The 19814-nt window shown below is 54.5% G+C and overlaps 3 protein-coding genes across 3 annotated transcripts in view; all 3 read left to right on the plus strand.

Annotated features, from left to right (window-relative positions):
- Positions 1–473: 473 nt before the first annotated feature.
- Positions 474–6310, plus strand: LOC131584099 (protocadherin alpha-8-like). Its single transcript, XM_058848874.1, has one exon. It carries the CDS (start codon positions 3313–3315, stop codon positions 5974–5976), a length of 2664 nt encoding a protein of 887 aa, XP_058704857.1. The 5' UTR covers positions 474–3312; the 3' UTR covers positions 5977–6310.
- Positions 6311–7012: 702 nt separating this feature from the next.
- On the plus strand, positions 7013–13316 carry LOC131584102 (protocadherin alpha-3-like). The gene has a single exon (XM_058848877.1). The coding sequence runs from the start codon at positions 10656–10658 to the stop codon at positions 13299–13301; it is 2646 nt and encodes an 881-aa protein (XP_058704860.1). The 5' UTR covers positions 7013–10655; the 3' UTR covers positions 13302–13316.
- Positions 13317–14173: 857 nt separating this feature from the next.
- Positions 14174–19814, plus strand: part of LOC131584098 (protocadherin alpha-C2-like) — a 105816-nt gene continuing 100175 nt past the window's right edge. Inside the window, exon 1 of the mRNA XM_058848869.1 lies at positions 14174–19725. Coding sequence (XP_058704852.1) covers positions 17218–19725 — 2508 coding nt within the window. The 5' untranslated portion in view covers positions 14174–17217. The remainder of the gene's footprint in view (positions 19726–19814) is intronic.

Consider the following 19814-nt stretch of genomic DNA (forward strand, 5'->3'; position numbering starts at 1 on the left):
GCCCAGTCAGTGTGGGTAGAGATGGTGTGTCCTGTCATGACACACGGCTCATTCTGGTGTCTGGATGTACACACCTGTAGTGGTTTAGATTAGTGATTTAGATTCTTGCTTTTTTCCCTGAATGTCCATCAATGTGAAACCACCACAACACCAAACCTCCACATTTACAGAGCAGCGCAGCTCAGGTTTCCTACTGTAGAAATTCTTCCACTCACTTAACATTTTGACTGGATTTGTGGTTCAGGTTTGGTGTCATTTTCTTGAAGATTTGTGGGGACTGGGATATTGTTCATGACTCTGTTTGCAGAACCTTTAAGAACTCAGTTTGTATTTGAAATTGCTGAAGACACAAAGCATCCTGGCATGTGGGAGAAGTCAAAGAATCACAGCCTACATTTGCAGCACTCTATATATTCTTTGTGCCAGACGTGGGGAAAGGGGAGGATTTGAATACGTTTTTGGGGGGAAATGGAGATTGTCTGTTTTGGCTGTGGGGATCCCAGTTCCCAGGGTGCAAAATAAAGCATACTTCAGGAATGGTTCCACCACACAGTGCTGCTTTCCTGGGATCCTCTGAGAACACCCTGAAGTTCTGCATAACTTAGAGTACAGTTGTTCTTTCTGGTATTGCTCTTATTGAAGACATCTGCCATGTATGTCTTTAATTGCTTGGGTTTGGCATGGAGTGTTGTTGGTCAAAGAGAACCTTTCTGAAATTTGGATCAAGCTGCCAAACTTTCTCTGAATCTTTCCCTCATTATGTCTCTGCTCTTCATCTTGCTAGATGGGTTTTGGTATTCAAGATGTTGTCAAAACTTGTGTTTCAATACAGCAGAATAGCACTTTTCAAAAATTTTTATTCTCTCTCTCAAACTGCACAAGATTTTGCGTTGCTGGGTTTGTTAGTTGTTGTGTTTATTTCCTGTCTCTCATTGGCATCTTGGCAGATATTTGGGCCATTCCCCATCAGTGTGGGGGATGTCGATTCCTCTCTTCTAAGATTTCCTTGGAGAGAATTTCTGTAGCTTACAGGTCTGCTTCCTTTTCCCCCTGTGAGAGAAGTGCATAATGGGCACTGCATGCTGTCCAGTTTTTGTGGAACATAAGCGATTTTCTTCTGTCCATCTTCCCCAGAAACGCTGACAGTTTGAAGGGTAAATATCCTTTAAAACTCACCTCCCTTGCCTGAAAATATTTATTTTCTGAAGAAGGAATCAATTCAGAAGAGGTAATTCATACAGCGAGTGCTGATGTTCTTGAGACCAGTGTAGTTTAGTTCCTGTTCAGCTGTGCATCTTTTTGTTGAATCAGCTGAATTTTCACCCTATTGGACCAACAAAGCAGCTGTTTCCTGCTCTCATTCCTTTTCTGCTGCTTCCAGGCACAGCCTGTGTGGGTGACAGCAAGCAGGAATGGAGGAGGGACCAAAATTCTTTTCCCTAAATAGATGTGTAGGAGGTCAAGGGAGTGTTCTGAGTGACCTTGTTGTGGTTTTACCTTCATGGCTTTTATTTGACTGTAACAGGTGGATCATTCTCAGGTGAGTGTGAGATTTTCTGTGGGGCCTCGTAGATACCGAGGTTCTTGGTGTGTTGTCTGGGCAGCAAGTGCCCCCCAGAAAGGAAGAGAAGAACATTGAACATGCAAGTGGAAAGTGAGTCAGGAAGGATTGAGATGCATGATGAGTCCTCAGGAGCTGTGGCTGCCCAGTGCTTTTTTTAAGCCTGTAAGGAGGGTTGTCATGCTGAGCTGTGATAGGTTTGAGTTCCTGAAAGAGATAATTCCCTGATTTGTTTGAAGTCTTTCAGACCTCTATGCACAGAGATGCCAATAATTGGGGCTTCAGCTTCTGTGTAAGGGAGTGGTGAAACTTGTTTGGTGTGATAGAGCTGTGCTTTGCCATCTGACTGCCTTGCTGCACTATTGCTGGGTCCTCGAGCACACTGGAGCCTGAAGACTCGTGGCCTTTTTTCCTGGAGGGAGGGGAAGTTGCAGACGCACGGACAGCAAGTAGATTCCTCTCTCCACATGGGCAGGAGGTGTAGGGAAGAGACATGAGACTCTGGCTCAAGGGATATCTGTGATTCGTGGCAGGGATGCTGTAGGTATTTTTAAATATTGTGTTGGAGGAATAAATGTAGAGAAGATAGAAGTACGGAAGTAGAGAAGGGCAGGCAACGATAAGAAAGTAGGAGAGGAAGGGGGAAGAGAAAGGAGGAAGAATCTAGAAGGATTTTAAAAAACCAACAACAGACAAAGAGGTACATGAAGGAGTCAGGTACTGACTCTCTTGAAAGAGAGATATTCCCAAGCTACATTGTAAGGATTTGGAAAATATTTTAGTGTAGGAAAAAAAAGATCAGAAGAGACAAGATGAAAACAGATGATGAGGGGGGATAAGCAGGAATGAAAAGACATAGAGAAAGAACAAAGAAAGATAAGGGAAAGAGAGTAAATGGAAGAGAAAAATAGAAATAGTATAAGGACAATAAAAAAAATAATAATAGTAGTAAAAAAATAAGGAATCCATGGAAATAAAAATAAACTCCAGAATGAAAGGAGAAAGGCAGGACAGAATGGAAACATTAAAGAGATGACAAAAGACCTAAGTAGCATTCACGGACCTTCTCTGTTAGATGTTAAGCAGAGCTGGCTCGTAACAGCCTTGGTTAGAGCAGAGCAGCTCTCCAGCAATGATACTCCGTAATTAGCGCTGATGGCTCCGCATTTGATGGTCTCTGCGGCGTGAGAGAAAACGGACAACTTTCCAGTGCGGCTGAAGAATACAGGAGGGTAGAAGGAGATAGGAAAGGAGAGGAGAGAATGGAGAGTGGAATAACAAGGACGAAAAAGAAGACGGATAAGGCATAAAGGCAAAAGATTACAAGGAGTAAAATGAAAGAGAAAGGAAACATGACCAAAATGAAAAGGAAATGCAAGAAGAAAGAAAAATAAAAAAGGCGTTGAAGGAAGAGGAGGAAGAAAAGGATAACTTCCAAACACAAAGGAAGATATAATGAAAAAAAAGAGAATAACGACAAGAAGACAAGGCAGAACACATACCCTTCCCTGGTCGGCAGCACAGGCGCTGTGTGTGAGCGTGTGAGGCGGCGGAGCAGCGCACGGTGTCGCTGCAGGCTCAGGAACGGCGTGTGGGCGGCTCCGCCCCGGTGCGGCGGAGAGCCCGGCTGTGAGCGCGGGGGGGCGGCGCGGGCCGGGCAGCAGAGCCGCTGGGTCCGGGCGGCGGCGGGGAGCCGTGCGGGGCCCGTGCCGGGGCCGGCAGGCAGAGCGGCGGCGGCGGCGGCGGCAGGGATGGGCGAGCGGCGGTGCGCGTTGGTGCGGGTGCTGGTGCTGCAGGCGGCCTGGGCGGTGTCGGGCGGGCAGGTGCGCTACTCGGTGCCGGAGGAAGCGAAGGCCGGGACGGTGCTGGGCCGTCTGGCGCAGGACCTGGGCCTGGAGGCGGGCGAGGCGGAGGCGCGGCGGCTGCGGCTGGTGGCGCAGGGCCGGCGGGCGAGCGTGGAGGTGAGCGGGGCGAGCGGCGCGCTGGTGCTGAGCTCGCGGCTGGACCGGGAGGAGCTGTGCGGCAAGAGCGCGCCGTGCGCGCTGCGCCTGGAGGTGCTGGTGGAGCGGCCGCTGCGCGTGTTCCATGTGGAGCTGGAGGTCACCGACATCAACGACAATGCCCCCGTCTTCCCCGCCGCCAGCCGAAACCTCAGCATCGCGGAATCGTCTGTGCTGGGGTCTCGTTTCCCACTGGAGGGCGCGTCGGATGCGGATATCGGAGCGAATGCTCAGCTCACCTATACACTCAGTCCCAGCGAGTACTTTTCTCTGGATATAAAAAAATCGAATGAACGGAATCTTGTACCCGAAATTGTTTTAACGAAACCTCTGGACCGGGAGAGAATTCCCGTCCACCGGTTGGTGCTGACAGCGAGTGACGGGGGCCGGCCATCTCTGACAGGGACAATGGAATTGGTGATTTCGGTGCTGGACGCGAATGACAACGCACCCCAGTTCAACCAGTCGGTGTATAAAGTGCAGGTACTGGAAAGCGCTGCGGTTGGGACGCTTGTGGCGAGGGTGAACGCCACGGATCCGGATTTGGGAAGTAATAGCGAAATTACTTTTATTGCGACCAGCTTCATTCCGCCGAGTGGAAGAGATGTTATTTCTGTCAATCCAAAGACTGGGGAGATTCACCTCACAGCAGCACTGGACTTTGAAGAAGTCAGTATATTTGATTTTCGTATTGAAGCGAGAGACCAAGGAACGCCTCCGCTGTCGGGTCACTGCAGCGTGGAGCTGGAGGTGGTGGATGTGAACGACAACGCGCCGGAGGTGTGGGTGACGTCGCTGTCGGTGCCGGTGCCGGAGGACGCGTCGTTGGGGACGGTGGTGGCCCTGCTGAGCGTGTCGGACCGGGACTCGGGGGCGAACGGTCGTGTGCGGTGCTGGGTGTGGCCGGCGTCGCCGTTCGGTCTGGAGGCGACGTTCGCGGGCTCGTACTCGCTGGTGCTGCGCGAGGCGCTGGACCGGGAGCGGGTGTCGGAGTACGAGGTGGAGGTGCGTGCGGAGGACGGCGGGGCGCCGCCGCTGCGCGCCAGCCGCGGGCTGCGGGTGCCGGTGTCGGACGTGAACGACAACGCGCCGGCGTTCGCGCAGGCCGTGTACACGGTGCTGGCGCGGGAGAACAACGCGGCGGGCGCGGAGCTGGCGCGGCTGTGGGCGCGGGACCCGGACGAGGCGGGCAACGGGCGCGTGAGCTACTCGGTGTGGGAGGGCGGCGCGGCGGCGGTGTCGGCGTCGGGGGCGGCGGGCGGCGGGTGGCGGCCGGCGTCGAGCTACGTGTCGGTGGACGCGGAGAGCGGGCGCGTGTGGGCGCTGCAGCCCTTGGACTACGAGGAGCTGCAGGTGCTGCAGTTCGAGGTGCGCGCGGTGGACGCGGGGGAGCCGCCGCTGTGCGGCAACGCCACGGTGCAGCTGTTCGTGCTGGACGAGAACGACAACGCTCCGGCGCTGCTGCCGCCCGCGGGCTCGGCAGCGGAGGCGGGCGGCGTGGCGGGCGAGGCGGCGGAGCTGGGGGCGGCGGCGGCGGGGGCGGTGTCGGGCTCGGGCACGCTGTGGGCGTGGGCGGCGTGGGGGGCGCCGGCGGGGCAGGTGGTGGCGAAGATCCGCGCCGTGGACGCCGACTCGGGCTACAACGCGTGGCTGCGCTACGAGCTGTGGGAGCCGCGGGGCAAGGGCCCGTTCCGCGTGGGGCTCTACAGCGGCGAGGTGAGCACGGCGCGGGCGCTGGACGAGGCGGACGGCCCTCGCCAGAGGCTGCTGATCGTCGTGCGCGACCACGGCGAGCCGGCGCGCTCGGCCACGGCCACGCTCAGCGTGTCGCTGGTGGAGGCGGCCGAGGCGGCGCTGGCCGCGGGATCCTCGTCGTCTTTGTCGTCTTTGTCGTCTTTTTCTTTGTCGCGGGCGGCGGCGGGCGCGGAACTGGGTCCCGGGGCGGCGAGCGCGGCGACGAACGTGTGGCTGGTGGTGGCGATCTGCGCCGTGTCGAGCCTGTTCCTGCTGGCCGTGGTGCTGTACGGGGCGTCGCGCTGGGCGCCGCGGGCGGCCGTGCTGTCGGGGCCCGGGCCCACGACGCTGGTGTGCGCCAGCGAAGTGGGCAGCTGGTCGTACTCGCAGCGCCACAGCCGCAGCCTGTGCGTGGCGGACGGCGCGGGCAAGAGCGACCTCATGGTTTTCAGCCCCAACTTCCCTCCGCCGCCGCCGCCTGGCCCCGCGGCCAAGGACACGCAGCCGGAGTCTTCCGCTCTCCTCGACACGGTCAGTGGTCCTTCCTTCCTTCACTACTTGCCAGAGCCCCCAGCTCTTTCGGAGGGGGTCCATAATAACGATATGACTGCACCTTCGAGCAATTACTGTAGGCAGCTGAAGTTTAGTGGTCTAAATGTGAGTTGTTTTGCTCCTGAATAAATTACTGTCCTGTGAGACAAGGGGTGCCTGTAGGTGTGATATTTGCAGACAAAGAGATTTTGTTGCTGTTGTGTAGCATTTCCACCCGAGTTGGGTGGAGGAGTTTAAAACAGCCGGGGCATGGTGATGACAGGTTTGAAGGCACTATGTACCACCTCATTACCTTTGCTGACTGTTGACCGTGCTGGTATTCATTTGTCTTTTTATTGAAAACTGCCCTTCTCTCCTTTAATTATGGTCATGTGAAGGTATGATGAATGATGAAAAGTGGATATTCAAGGATAAAAGTTCTCTCTTACCGTTCTACTATGAGATTTTCTTAGAAAATTAAGTACTTGTGACAAATATTTCCTAAGATCTTCTCATGATCTTTTTTCAAGTATCATGTTCTTCTGGTTAGTAGTATAAAGCATTCAGGGAGAACAGTGTTACCCAAGGTATGTGTTTCAAAAGGGAAATGTATTTGTTTGTTTTCCTGCTGCCCACGTTCCCAAGGATTTGCATTTCTGACCAAAGATGTAGTGTGAAGTATGCTGTCCTTTTCTGATGTTCTCTCAAAATCTGCATTAATTGTCTTATCAATGATAAAGACTTAAAAGGGCTTTAAAAGTGGAAATCTTCACTTCTGTAATGAACAAATAGCCCCCAAAATCAAAGAATCACTTTTCCCCACTAATTCCCAAATAACATTCTCCTACACAGGCAGTCTCATGTGTTAGAGTAGTGTCCTTGCCACAGTTTTGGTTCTTCTCTTGGAGCACAAAATCATTGCCTTTTCTGTTTTGAGGTTCCAACATCACCTTTGAAAATAGTATTCCCATAAAAAAGCATTACAAAACATAAGGTGTCAGCAGCAGAGCCTCTGCCATACACCGTGCTGATGATTCCATCCGTGGAATTTTATGATGTGTCATTGCTGGGAAGGATAAGCAATAGTCATGTTGAACTTTGTGTCAGGAAAGGAAACTGTGATCTGTTGTGTAGAGTAGGGCTTGGCCCTTTTCTGATGGGAAGGGTGACCATGAGCAGCAGAAAGACTTGTGTGATCAAACTGAAAATCCTTGGGGATTTTATGGACCGTGTCATAAGAAAATACCACGAGGTTATGTATTTGTTTTTAGAACAGGTCTTAGAATGGGGGAGTGGAGGATTTGTACAGGAAAGGGTACAGGATGGTAACAGAATGTCCTTGCTGAGGATGCTTTCCTAGGTCCTAAGGGTCTGGAGGCCTTTGTGATAATGAGACTGTGTGTGATACTGAGATGTCCACAGGGTCCTTTGCAGTTATGAGTCTCTTCACCAGAGACCATCTCTTCTGCTCCTGCCTGCCTGATGTAGGCTGTGTGTTGGTCAGAGCTGGTGAGATGGAGAGTGTTGAATGTTGTCTGATGAAGCAACTTTTTCAGGTCCGAGGTTTCAAGTTACTGCAGGTGGGGAACACTTAAACTTGCTGTCTTTGTGTAGGAGTGGGCTTCCATAGTAGCTCTCCACAGCTGTAGATTTTGCCGTGATGGTTCCTGGCTCCTCCTCCGGTGGGATTTACAAGGATTTATTTTGTAACACGTGGCTGTAATTTTAATGTGCTCAACTTCCTTTACTTGTGCACTACAGAAGTGGCCTCAATAGAGATGGTGTGTCCTGATGTCACACGTGGATTGTTCTGATCTCTGCAAGAATATCCTAAAACCTGCATGATTAGCTGAGTTCCTGTGGTACAAATTGTCCCACAGGGTTGACACTCACTCTGAGTCCTCTTGTGCTTTGACACTTGCTGTGTTTTCATGAAGAAATAAATCTGTGTGGACTGGTATTAGAGCTGTCATGGCTCTAATCACAGTTTTGATGAACTTAACGTGCAGCTCTCTGGCATTTCCACCCGGGATTACTGAACAGGAGCAGAGCATTCATGGTGATGATCATGTAGCTGGGAAGAACTTTAAGACATTCTGAACATCTTTTGTAGTGATCATGAAGGAAAATGAGGAAGTATGAAGGTCTGGATGACATGCAGAGTGAGGTTTACAGGCAGGGCATGTTGCTGAGGTTGAGCAATGTTTGATATTTTGGCAGTGATCCGCGTGTGGCACTAAGGCCTGGGCCTGTCTGATGGGGAGGGTGAATTTGAGTGGGGAGGAGTGTTGCCCCTGGAAAATGGAGATGCTGAGTAGAACATGGACTGCATTATTGTGGATCAACTGGAGAATGTCTGGTTAGCTGTGGAGATCTCATTTCCCGTGCCTTGTGATAGAGGATGGCAATAGATAGCCTTGAGAAAATTCCCACCACCTAGTGCTGCTCTTCTGGGATCCTCTGAGGACCTCCAGCAGTTCTCTGTATTCTTGCTTTCTGTTGTTCCCTATGATATTACAGCTTAAGAAGTGACTTGCCATCCATGCCTTTAATCACTTGTCTTTGATGTGGAATTTTCTTGGTCAAACAGAAAACTTTTTGAAATTAGTATAATTCTGCCAGCCTTTCTTGGGATATTGCATCTCTCTGGTCTTGGTCTTCTAGCTGGCATTAAGGGACACTGTCCCTTAAAACAAATATTTATTGTCCTGGGGGGTTGCTGGTTTTGGTTTTTTTTTTTTTAAGAAACAACCAGTGATGCTACAGGTGAGTTACTCCTACCAGAAAAGGCAGTGTGTGACAGACAGGTGTACTCTGGCTCCTGTTCAGTTGTGTTATCTTCATGTTGGATCAACTGAATATTGCCTGAACTGAAATTCCTGTAGGTTTGGAGCACCATTATATGCTCTCATTCGATTTTGTTGCTTCCTGACACAGGGTGAGAAGGAACAGCAAAGACAGATGGAGGAGTGATCTTAATGCTTTTCTAGAAGTAAATGTGTTGAGCATGCAGAGGATGCTTTCAGTGACAATGCCGTGGTGAATTTTTTAATAGCTCTGCAGGTGAAAAATGAGTCAGGCAGAATTGCTCTTCATCGAGGTAAATGAGGAATGTGGTGTCATCATGACTTTTTTTGCAGCACTGTTGGAGGATTATCGCACTGGACTCTGATGGGTTTGATTTTATGAAGGAAAGACTCTCTTGGGTCACTTAGACGCTGGAGCCCTTTTTGTAATAGATGTCTGAATGGGTGGACTCTTCTCTGATGTAACAAACCTGGTCTTTACTACATGATTGCTTTGTCCATTTATTTCTTGGGTCCTTGAGATGACTGAAGGCTCCAAAGGTGGCTTTGATCCTGAAGGGAGAGGAAGCTGCGGTGCATGGTAGTGGAGAAAAGAAAGAAGGCTATTTCCTGTCATGAAGAATGAGAGGTGGAAGGGGAGTGCTCTTTTCTCTTTTGCTAAAGGGCATGTCTGTGCTTCATGGCGTGCCATGTAGCTATTTTAAAAAAACATTTCCTTGAGGGGAAAAAAAATTAGAAGATGCAAGGATGGCAGGAAGAGGCAAGGGGACAGAAATACCGCAGAGTGAGGAAAGACAAAAAAGCAAAGAAAAAAAAAAAAGATAAAAGGGGAGAAGAAAAAGGACAAAGAAGAAGTGGAATAAAAGAAGCAATGGAAGAAATCGTTGCAAGGAAGATGAATGAGAAGTTTTTCCAAAGGACATATTCATTGAAAGTATTGTATAAATATTTGAAAGAATGAATTAGTAAAGGAAATAGACATAATAGATATGAAAAGAAAATGAGACTGAGGAATTAAAACATATGACAGTTAAGAGCATGAAGAAGACAGGGAAAGAGAACCAGGAAATAGAAGGGAATGAGAGAAAAAAGAACAGAAAGAATAGCAGAAGAAAACGAAGGAGAACAGGATATATCAAGGAAGGCGAGTATACAGGTAAAAAGTAAGAGAAGAAGAGGGCAAGGAAGTAACAAAGAAAGAAGAGAATGGAAGAAAAAAGAAGGAAGATAAAGGACCTGATCAGCAGGCACTGACCTTATGTTCAGACGCTGAGCAGAGTTGGTCTCCAACAGCCTTTTCCCCGGTTGGAGCACCGCGTCCCGGCGCCGATATACCATAATTAGCGGTGATAGACCATAATTAGCTCTGATAGACCATAATTAGGGCTGATAGCTCCACCTTTGATGTTCTCCACCGCGGCGCGGGACGCCACCGGCAAATTGGCAAATTACCCCTGCCATGAGGGGTAAAGACGAGGGACGACTGGAAAGGAAATGAAAATGGCTTAAAGAATAGGACAGGGCAGTAAATCAAAAGGACAATGATCAAGACACGCAACAAACAGAAAATAATAAGAAAACTATAATGGAAAGAATAGGAAAGAGAAGAGAAAGGCAAACCGATGAAAACAAGAGAAATAATGGAAAGAAGGAAGGAAGAAAGGAAGAAGATGAGGTACAGAAACGAACCTATGCAATAAAACAGCAAGCGATAAAGAAAAGGAAATAAGAAATATCAGTGCACAGAGGAACAGGCTGCAGAGCAAATTGCGATGACAGAGCGGAGACTCCGGCGCTGTGTGTGAGCGTGTGAGGCGGCGGAGCAGCGCACGGTGTCGCTGCAGGCTCAGGAACGGCGTGTGGGCGGCTCCGCCCCGGTGCGGCGGAGAGCCCGGCTGTGAGCGCGGGGGGGCGGCGCGGGCCGGGCAGCAGAGCCGCTGCGTCCGGGCGGCGGCGGGGAGCCGTGCGGGGCCCGTGCCGGGGCCGGCAGGCAGAGCGGCGGCGGCGGCGGCGGCGGCAGGGATGGGCGAGCGGCGGTGCGCGTTGGTGCGGGTGCTGGTGCTGCAGGCGGCCTGGGCGGTGTCGGGCGGGCAGGTGCGCTACTCGGTGCCGGAGGAAGCGAAGGCCGGGACGGTGCTGGGCCGTCTGGCGCAGGACCTGGGCCTGGAGGCGGGCGAGGCGGAGGCGCGGCGGCTGCGGCTGGTGGCGCAGGGCCGGCGGGCGAGCGTGGAGGTGAGCGGGGCGAGCGGCGCGCTGGTGCTGAGCTCGCGGCTGGACCGGGAGGAGCTGTGCGGCAAGAGCGCGCCGTGCGCGCTGCGCCTGGAGGTGCTGGTGGAGCGGCCGCTGCGCGTGTTCCATGTGGAGCTGGAGGTCACCGACATCAACGACAATGCCCCCGTCTTCCCCGCCGCCCGAAAAAACCTCAGCATAGCGGAATCGTCTGTTCTTGGGTCTCGTTTCCCTCTGGAGGGCGCGTCGGATGCGGATATCGGAGTGAATGCTCAGCTCACCTATACACTCAGCCCCAGCGAGCATTTCTCTCTGGATTTGCACCGGAGTGAGGAATACCGAGAATCCTTGTTTCTTGTACTCACGAAACCTCTAGACCGCGAGACAATTCCCGTTCACCGGTTGGTGCTGACAGCAAGTGACGGGGGCCGGCCGTCTCTGACAGGCACCATGGAGCTGGTGATCACGGTGCTGGATGCGAATGACAACGCGCCCCGGTTCAACCAGTCGGTGTATAAAATGCAGCTCTTGGAAAACGCTGCAGAGGGGACACTTGTAGCGAGGGTGAACGCAACTGATCCGGATTTGGGAAGTAATGGTGAAGTGACATTTAGTGTGAGCAATACTTTTCCTGAAAAGGGGAAAAACATTTTCCATTTAAATGCGAGGACGGGTGAATTGAATCTAGCGGGCGGTGTGGATTATGAAGACATTCGTTCATATGAGATACAAATCGAAGCGACAGATAAGGGGACACCCCCGCTGTCAGGTCACTGCAAGGTGGTGCTGGAGGTTCTGGATGTGAATGACAACGCGCCGGAGGTGTGGGTGACGTCGCTGTCGGTGCCGGTGTCGGAGGACGCGTCGTTGGGGACGGTGGTGGCCCTGCTGAGCGTGTCGGACCGGGACTCGGGGGCGAACGGTCGTGTGCGGTGCTGGGTGTGGCCGGCGTCGCCGTTCGGTCTGGAGGCGACGTTCGCGGGCTCGTACTCGCTGGTGCTGCGCGAGGCGCTGGACCGGGAGCGGGTGTCGGAGTACGAGGTGGAGGTGCGTGCGGAGGACGGCGGGGCGCCGCCGCTGCGCGCCAGCCGCGGGCTGCGGGTGCCGGTGTCGGACGTGAACGACAACGCGCCGGCGTTCGCGCAGGCTGTGTACACGGTGCTGGCGCGGGAGAACAACGCGGCGGGCGCGGAGCTGGCGCGGCTGTGGGCGCGGGACCCGGACGAGGCGGGCAACGGGCGCGTGAGCTACTCGGTGTGGGAGGGCGGCGCGGCGGCGGTGTCGGCGTCGGGGGCGGCGGGCGGCGGGTGGCGGCCGGCGTCGAGCTACGTGTCGGTGGACGCGGAGAGCGGGCGCGTGTGGGCGCTGCAGCCCTTGGACTACGAGGAGCTGCAGGTGCTGCAGTTCGAGGTGCGCGCGGTGGACGCGGGGGAGCCGCCGCTGTGCGGCAACGCCACGGTGCAGCTGTTCGTGCTGGACGAGAACGACAACGCTCCGGCGCTGCTGCCGCCCGCGGGCTCGGCAGCGGAGGCGGGCGGCGTGGCGGGCGAGGCGGCGGAGCTGGGGGCGGCGGCGGCGGGGGCGGTGTCGGGCTCGGGCACGCTGTGGGCGTGGGCGGCGTGGGGGGCGCCGGCGGGGCAGGTGGTGGCGAAGATCCGCGCCGTGGACGCCGACTCGGGCTACAACGCGTGGCTGCGCTACGAGCTGTGGGAGCCGCGGGGCAAGGGCCCGTTCCGCGTGGGGCTCTACAGCGGCGAGGTGAGCACGGCGCGGGCGCTGGACGAGGCGGACGGCCCTCGCCAGAGGCTGCTGATCGTCGTGCGCGACCACGGCGAGCCGGCGCGCTCGGCCACGGCCACGCTCAGCGTGTCGCTGGTGGAGGCGGCCGAGGCGGCGCTGGCCGCGGGATCCTCGTCGTCGTCTTTGTCGTCTTTGTCGTTGTCGCGGGCGGCGGGTGCGGGCGCGGAGCTGGGTCCCGGGGCGGCGAGCGCGGCGACGAACGTGTGGCTGGTGGTGGCGATCTGCGCCGTGTCGAGCCTGTTCCTGCTGGCCGTGGTGCTGTACGGGGCGTCGCGCTGGGCGCCGCGGGCGGCCGTGCTGTCGGGGCCCGGGCCCACGACGCTGGTGTGCGCCAGCGAAGTGGGCAGCTGGTCGTACTCGCAGCGCCACAGCCGCAGCCTGTGCGTGGCGGACGGCGCGGGCAAGAGCGACCTCATGGTTTTCAGCCCCAACTTCCCTCCGCCGCCGCCGCCTGGCCCCGCGGCCAAGGACACGCAGCCGGAGCCGTCCGCTCTCCTCGATACGGTCAGTGGCACGCTGTTGCTCTGCCTTGTCCCTTCACCTACGCCTTTTCCTCTTACATGCCCAGTCTCTCCTGCCTCCTTTGCTGTTGTTGTTTGGAGCCGTGCTCCACCCCGGAGGCCGGGAGGAGGTCGATAATTGTCCAGTGCTTAAAGATGTCAATTCTATCTCTGCTTTTGCCGCAGGAGCCACCAGGCTCTTGCTCATATTCTGAGGCGATGAGGGTGGTGTAGCTGAAGTAAATGCAGTAGCGCACTCCATAGTGGGTATTGTCCTTAGGTGTGTGGTTCTGTTCCGGGTGTGAGTTCTTTCTTAGAATGAAATTATTGTTCCTTGCAATAAGAGGTGTCCAGAGGTGCCAGCTTTGCAGAACATGAGCATGTTTTCTGGTGGCTTGCATTTTCACTGGCGCTCATTTCATGAGTGTAAATACATGCAGGCTGTGGTGCTCACAGTTCCCAGGCAATTTTTGCCACTCCTGTGCTTTGGTTTCTTCCTTACGAAAATTGACTTCCTCCGCTTTGTTTCTGCTCTCTAACAATGTTATGTAAGGTGAAAATTGGGGCCTTATTGTTTTGTCCGTTAATGGAAGGATAAACTGTCAAATTTGCTTCTAACAACAGGGACATTATGAAATGGGAAAATGTGGTGACCTTTTTCTATGATCTATTCCCAAAGATCTTGTTACTCTGCTTAGAATGAGTATCTTCTTAGTGAGGAGTTTCCTTCAAGGGTAAGTGTTAGAAAGTGGAATTTTCTTTTCCTTTGTCTCCTGTTCCCCGGGTTGTGAATGCACTTTCCTGGCCAGAGAGCTAGTATGTAATACCGTGTAGTGTTTCTATGTTTTATCACTTCAAAAGCCATAGAAATAACCTTTTATAAAAAGAAAGCAAACAAACAATCCCGAGGATGACCCCTACCAACAAAATCCAAACCAATTTCTTTCACACGGTCAATATAATCCATTATGGTGTTATGCTTATCAGCGTTTTGGTTCTTATCTCGGTGCATGTAATGAGGCGGTGAGTGTCATCTTTGTGCACTTCCCCTTTTTGTGCACTTGAACCTGATAGAGATGGTGTGTCCTGTTGGCTTGTACTGATGTGCAGGTACAGGCAAACCCCCTTGCAGAGCATCCCAGCTCAGGAGTTCTGCAGCTCAAGACTTCTGTGTTGACTTTGAGCACTTGTGCTATGTTATTTGCTGTGGTTCTCTTGAAGAACAAAATCCACCCATGCTGACCCCAATCATGCTGTGATCACAGAATTTCTAAGAAGTGTAATATGCAGATCTGTGCTATTTCCATGTGAGACTGCTGAAAAGAAGCCAAGTGTTGGTGGTAAAGTTGATGCAGTTGGGAAGAGCCTGCTGAAGGCTGTGTAGTTTTGACGAGTTTCACATGTTCTTTGTGGTAATCCTGAGGGAAGGGGAAGAGGTGCCAAGGCCTAGATCCTATGCAGAGTGTGATTTACAGATGGGACATATTGCTGGAGTTGAGAAATGTTTGATATTTTGGCAGTGATTCTTTGAATGGCATCAAGTAGGGCCTGGACCTGTACGATGGGGAGGGGGAGTTTGAGTAGGGAAGTGTGTTGCCTCAGGGAAATGGAGATGCTGAGTAGAATGTGCTCTCTGTCGTGGATGAAATGGAGAGCGTTTGCCTAGGTGTAGAGGTCTCGTTTCCCATGGCACAGGATAGAGGTTAACAATGGAAAACACTGAGAAAAAGCCCAACGCACAGGGCTGCTCTTCTGGGATCTTCCCAGGACCTCCAGCAGTTCTGCACACCCTTGAGCTCTTTTGTTTTACATGATGTTACTGCTTGTAAAGGTACCTGCAATACATCTTTCAGTGCTTGTCTTTGTTGTAGAATGTCGTTGGACAAACCAAAGCTTTTTGAAATTTGTGCAATTGTCCAGTCTTCTCAGAATGTTGCCCGAGTAATTTCTGTGATCTTGGTGTTACTAGGGAGGGGAAGAAGCGGTCTCTGTATTCAAGACGTTGTCAAACCTGGCATTTCAGATACAGTGGGACACTTTCCTTTGTTTTTTCTCTTGTCTGAGAGAGAACACACCCTTTTTTCTTCTCTCACACTGGCAATGTGTAACAGTGGATGAGATGCAGATGGTGAGATATTGGCAGCTGTCAGGTGGCAGATGTACAGACAGTAATCCATTGGTCTTGGGGAAAGTTTTTCCATTCTCTCGAGCTGAGGCTGCTGTTGAGAAAGTATCACTAACTTTCAGGTGTCTCTCCTGCTTCCCTGGTGATAGAAGTGTAAAAAGCTACATTACTACTCACTCTCCCTGTTTTTCAAAGCTCTTGGTGAATGTATTTCTTTTCTGTCCAGTATGCTGCAAAATTACATAATTAGGAGATAATGTCCCTTAAAAACCAGTTCTCCTGTTTTAAAAATGTTTCTTTTTTTTTGGAAGACAATACCAGTGATGTTACAGGTAAGTTGCTTATACCCAAAGAAGCTGTGTGTGAGAGACAAATGTACATTGGTTCCTGTTCAGCTGTGGTATCTTCACGTTGGATCGACTGAATATTGCCTGGGTTGAAATGCCTCTAGGCTTGGAGCACCACTGCTGCTCCCATTCCTTTTCTGTTGCTGCCTGACACAGGGTGAGCACATGGAAGCAAGGAGAGATGGAGAAATTACCTTAATGCCTTCCTTGGGTTAGATGTGTTTGGCATACAGCAGATTTTCTCAGTGACAATGCCGTGGTGTCACACTTGTGGCTTTAAGTTTGGGCTGCTGGTGGAACATGAGTCATGAGGAATAAGCCTCGATTATATTGGAAGAATAAACGAGGTATATGAGAAGTGCTCGTGTGCTGTGGTTGCCTACAGTTTTTGCAGCATTCTTGGATGATTGGTGTGCTGGGCTGTGATGGCTTTGAATTACCAAACGAGAAACTCATTTGGCTTGTTTGTAGTATTTGGTGCACTTTTAAAATAGATATCGCGGTAGCTGGGGTTTGGGATTCTGTCCCAGAAGGTAGAACAGTGATGGAGAAAAAGAACAAACAAACAAGAAATAAAAATAGAGGAATCTATGCAAAGAAAAGGAATGAGAGCCCTTTCAAAAAGGCATTTATATCCTTTCATTACAAGTGGCACAAGTAGAAAAGAAGAATAGAGGGACCAGAATGGAAATGGAAAAGGAGGTGAAGAAAAAAGAGCAGGAAAGAGAAGGTATAGGGAAGGAGAACACAGAAGGGGAAAGATAAAAGAAAGAAAGGAAGAAAGTAAATAGTATAAGGAGATTATGATTCAAAAGAAAGGAAGGAATCCATGCAAGTCCAAACCAAGTAAGCAAACAAGCAAGAAAAGACAGAAGGTTCTATAAAGGACCAGCACCCACCGAGTTTTTCTCTAGACACTGAATGAAGCTGGTCCCTAACAGCGTCATCCCCGCTGAGAGCAGCGCGATCTGGCGCTGATGCTCCGTAATTATCACTGAGCACTCCGGTTTTGATGGCCTCAGAAGGGGCATAGGAGGCGACTGGAGACGAGAATAAAGATGAGAGAAGGACGGAGAAAGAAGGGAAAGGAAAGCAGGAGGAAGAGAGAGAAGTATAAAACAGCACAAAGGACAAATACGGAAAGAGGCAGAAAAGAGAAGGGGAAAAAATATTCGAAAGAGAAAACTGAAATAAAAATAAATATATGGAAAAAAATTCAGATGTCAAAGAAGAAGGAAGAAAGAAAAATATTTACAAGAAAACAACATGCGATTATTAAACATAAATAAAAGAGAGAGGAGCACCGTAAGACGGAAAGGCAGAGGAGATGGCCATAATGGAGCGGCGGCACAGGCACAGTGTGTGAGCGTGTGAGGCGGCGGAGCAGCGCACGGTGTCGCTGCAGGCTCAGGAACAGCGTGTGGGCGGCTCCGCCCCGGTGCGGCGGAGAGCCCGGCTGTGAGCGCGGGGGGGCGGCGCGGGCCGGGCAGCAGAGCCGCTGCGTCCGGGCGGCGGCGGGGAGCCGTGCGGGGCCCGTGCCGGGGCCGGCAGGCAGAGCGGCGGCGGCGGCGGCGGCGGCAGGGATGGGCGAGCGGCGGTGCGCGTTGGTGCGGGTGCTGGTGCTGCAGGCGGCCTGGGCGGTGTCGGGCGGGCAGGTGCGCTACTCGGTGCCGGAGGAAGCGAAGGCCGGGACGGTGCTGGGCCGTCTGGCGCAGGACCTGGGCCTGGAGGCGGGCGAGGCGGAGGCGCGGCGGCTGCGGCTGGTGGCGCAGGGCCGGCGGGCGAGCGTGGAGGTGAGCGGGGCGAGCGGCGCGCTGGTGCTGAGCTCGCGGCTGGACCGGGAGGAGCTGTGCGGCAAGAGCGCGCCGTGCGCGCTGCGCCTGGAGGTGCTGGTGGAGCGGCCGCTGCGCGTGTTCCATGTGGAGCTGGAGGTCACCGACATCAACGACAATGCCCCCGTCTTCCCCGCCGCCAGCAGAAACCTCAGCATCACGGAATTCAACACCCTGCCGGGGACTCGTTTCCCTCTGGAGGGCGCATCGGATGCGGATATCGGAGTGAATGCTCAGCTCACCTATACACTCAGTCCCAGCGAGCATTTCTCTCTGGATTTACAAAAGTCCAATGCTCGAAATATAGAACCTGAACTTGTTTTAACGAAACCTCTGGACCGGGAGACAATTCCCGTTCACCGGTTGGTGCTGACAGCGAGTGACGGGGGCCGGCCGTCTCTGACGGGGACAATGGAGCTGGTGATCACGGTGCTGGATGCGAATGATAATGCACCCCAGTTCAACCAGTCAGTGTATAAAGTGCAGCTGCCAGAGAGCGCTGCAGTGGGGACGCTGGTGACACGGGTGAACGCTACGGATGCAGATGAGGGAATTAACAGTGAGGTAACCTATGACGTGACAAACTTCGTTCCCCCGAGTGGAAGAGATGTGATTTCCATTAATCCTAATACCGGGGAGATTCACCTCACTGGCGCCCTAGACTTCGAGGACGTCAATATATTTGATTTTCGTATTGAAGCGAGGGACCGAGGGACACCTCCACTGTCGGGTCACTGCAAGGTGGAGCTGGAGGTGGTGGACGTGAACGACAACGCGCCGGAGGTGTGGGTGACGTCGCTGTCGGTGCCGGTGCCGGAGGACGCGTCGTTGGGGACGGTGGTGGCCCTGCTGAGCGTGTCGGACCGGGACTCGGGGGCGAACGGTCGTGTGAGGTGCTGGGTGTGGCCGGCGTCGCCGTTCGGTCTGGAGGCGACGTTCGCGGGCTCGTACTCGCTGGTGCTGCGCGAGGCGCTGGACCGGGAGCGGGTGTCGGAGTACGAGGTGGAGGTGCGTGCGGAGGACGGCGGGGCGCCGTCGCTGCGCGCCAGCCGCGGGCTGCGGGTGCCGGTGTCGGACGTGAACGACAACGCGCCGGCGTTCGCGCAGGCCGTGTACACGGTGCTGGCGCGGGAGAACAACGCGGCGGGCGCGGAGCTGGCGCGGCTGTGGGCGCGGGACCCGGACGAGGCGGGCAACGGGCGCGTGAGCTACTCGGTGTGGGAGGGCGGCGCGGCGGCGGTGTCGGCGTCGGGGGCGGCGGGCGGCGGGTGGCGGCCGGCGTCGAGCTACGTGTCGGTGGACGCGGAGAGCGGGCGCGTGTGGGCGCTGCAGCCCTTGGACTACGAGGAGCTGCAGGTGCTGCAGTTCGAGGTGCGCGCGGTGGACGCGGGGGAGCCGCCGCTGTGCGGCAACGCCACGGTGCAGCTGTTCGTGCTGGACGAGAACGACAACGCTCCGGCGCTGCTGCCGCCCGCGGGCTCGGCAGCGGAGGCGGGCGGCGTGGCGGGCGAGGCGGCGGAGCTGGGGGCGACGGAGCTGGGGGCGGTGTCGGGCTCGGGCACGCTGTGGGCGTGGGCGGCGTGGGGGGCGCCGGCGGGGCAGGTGGTGGCGAAGATCCGCGCCGTGGACGCCGACTCGGGCTACAACGCGTGGCTGCGCTACGAGCTGTGGGAGCCGCGGGGCAAGGGCCCGTTCCGCGTGGGGCTCTACAGCGGCGAGGTGAGCACGGCGCGGGCGCTGGACGAGGCGGACGGCCCTCGCCAGAGGCTGCTGATCGTCGTGCGCGACCACGGCGAGCCGGCGCGCTCGGCCACGGCCACGCTCAGCGTGTCGCTGGTGGAGGCGGCCGAGGCGGCGCTGGCCGCGGGATCCTCGTCGTCGTCTTTGTCGTCGTTGTCGCGGGCGGCGGGTGCGGGCGCGGAGCTGGGTCCCGGGGCGGCGAGCGCGGCGACGAACGTGTGGCTGGTGGTGGCGATCTGCGCCGTGTCGAGCCTGTTCCTGCTGGCCGTGGTGCTGTACGGGGCGTCGCGCTGGGCGCCGCGGGCGGCCGTGCTGTCGGGGCCCGGGCCCACGACGCTGGTGTGCGCCAGCGAAGTGGGCAGCTGGTCGTACTCGCAGCGCCACAGCCGCAGCCTGTGCGTGGCGGACGGCGCGGGCAAGAGCGACCTCATGGTTTTCAGCCCCAACTTCCCTCCGCCGCCGCCGCCTGGCCCCGCGGCCAAGGACACGCAGCCGGAGCCGTCCGCTCTCCTCGACACGGTCAGTGGCACTGCCTTTGCTCGCCTGTATTCTCTCCCCCTTTTGCCCCTTCTCTCTGGTTTCCTAATCTGGTTCCGCTATGAGCCTGG

Source organism: Poecile atricapillus, chromosome 13 (genome assembly GCF_030490865.1).
Source record: "Poecile atricapillus isolate bPoeAtr1 chromosome 13, bPoeAtr1.hap1, whole genome shotgun sequence".
NCBI classification, from domain to species: Eukaryota; Metazoa; Chordata; class Aves; order Passeriformes; family Paridae; genus Poecile; species Poecile atricapillus.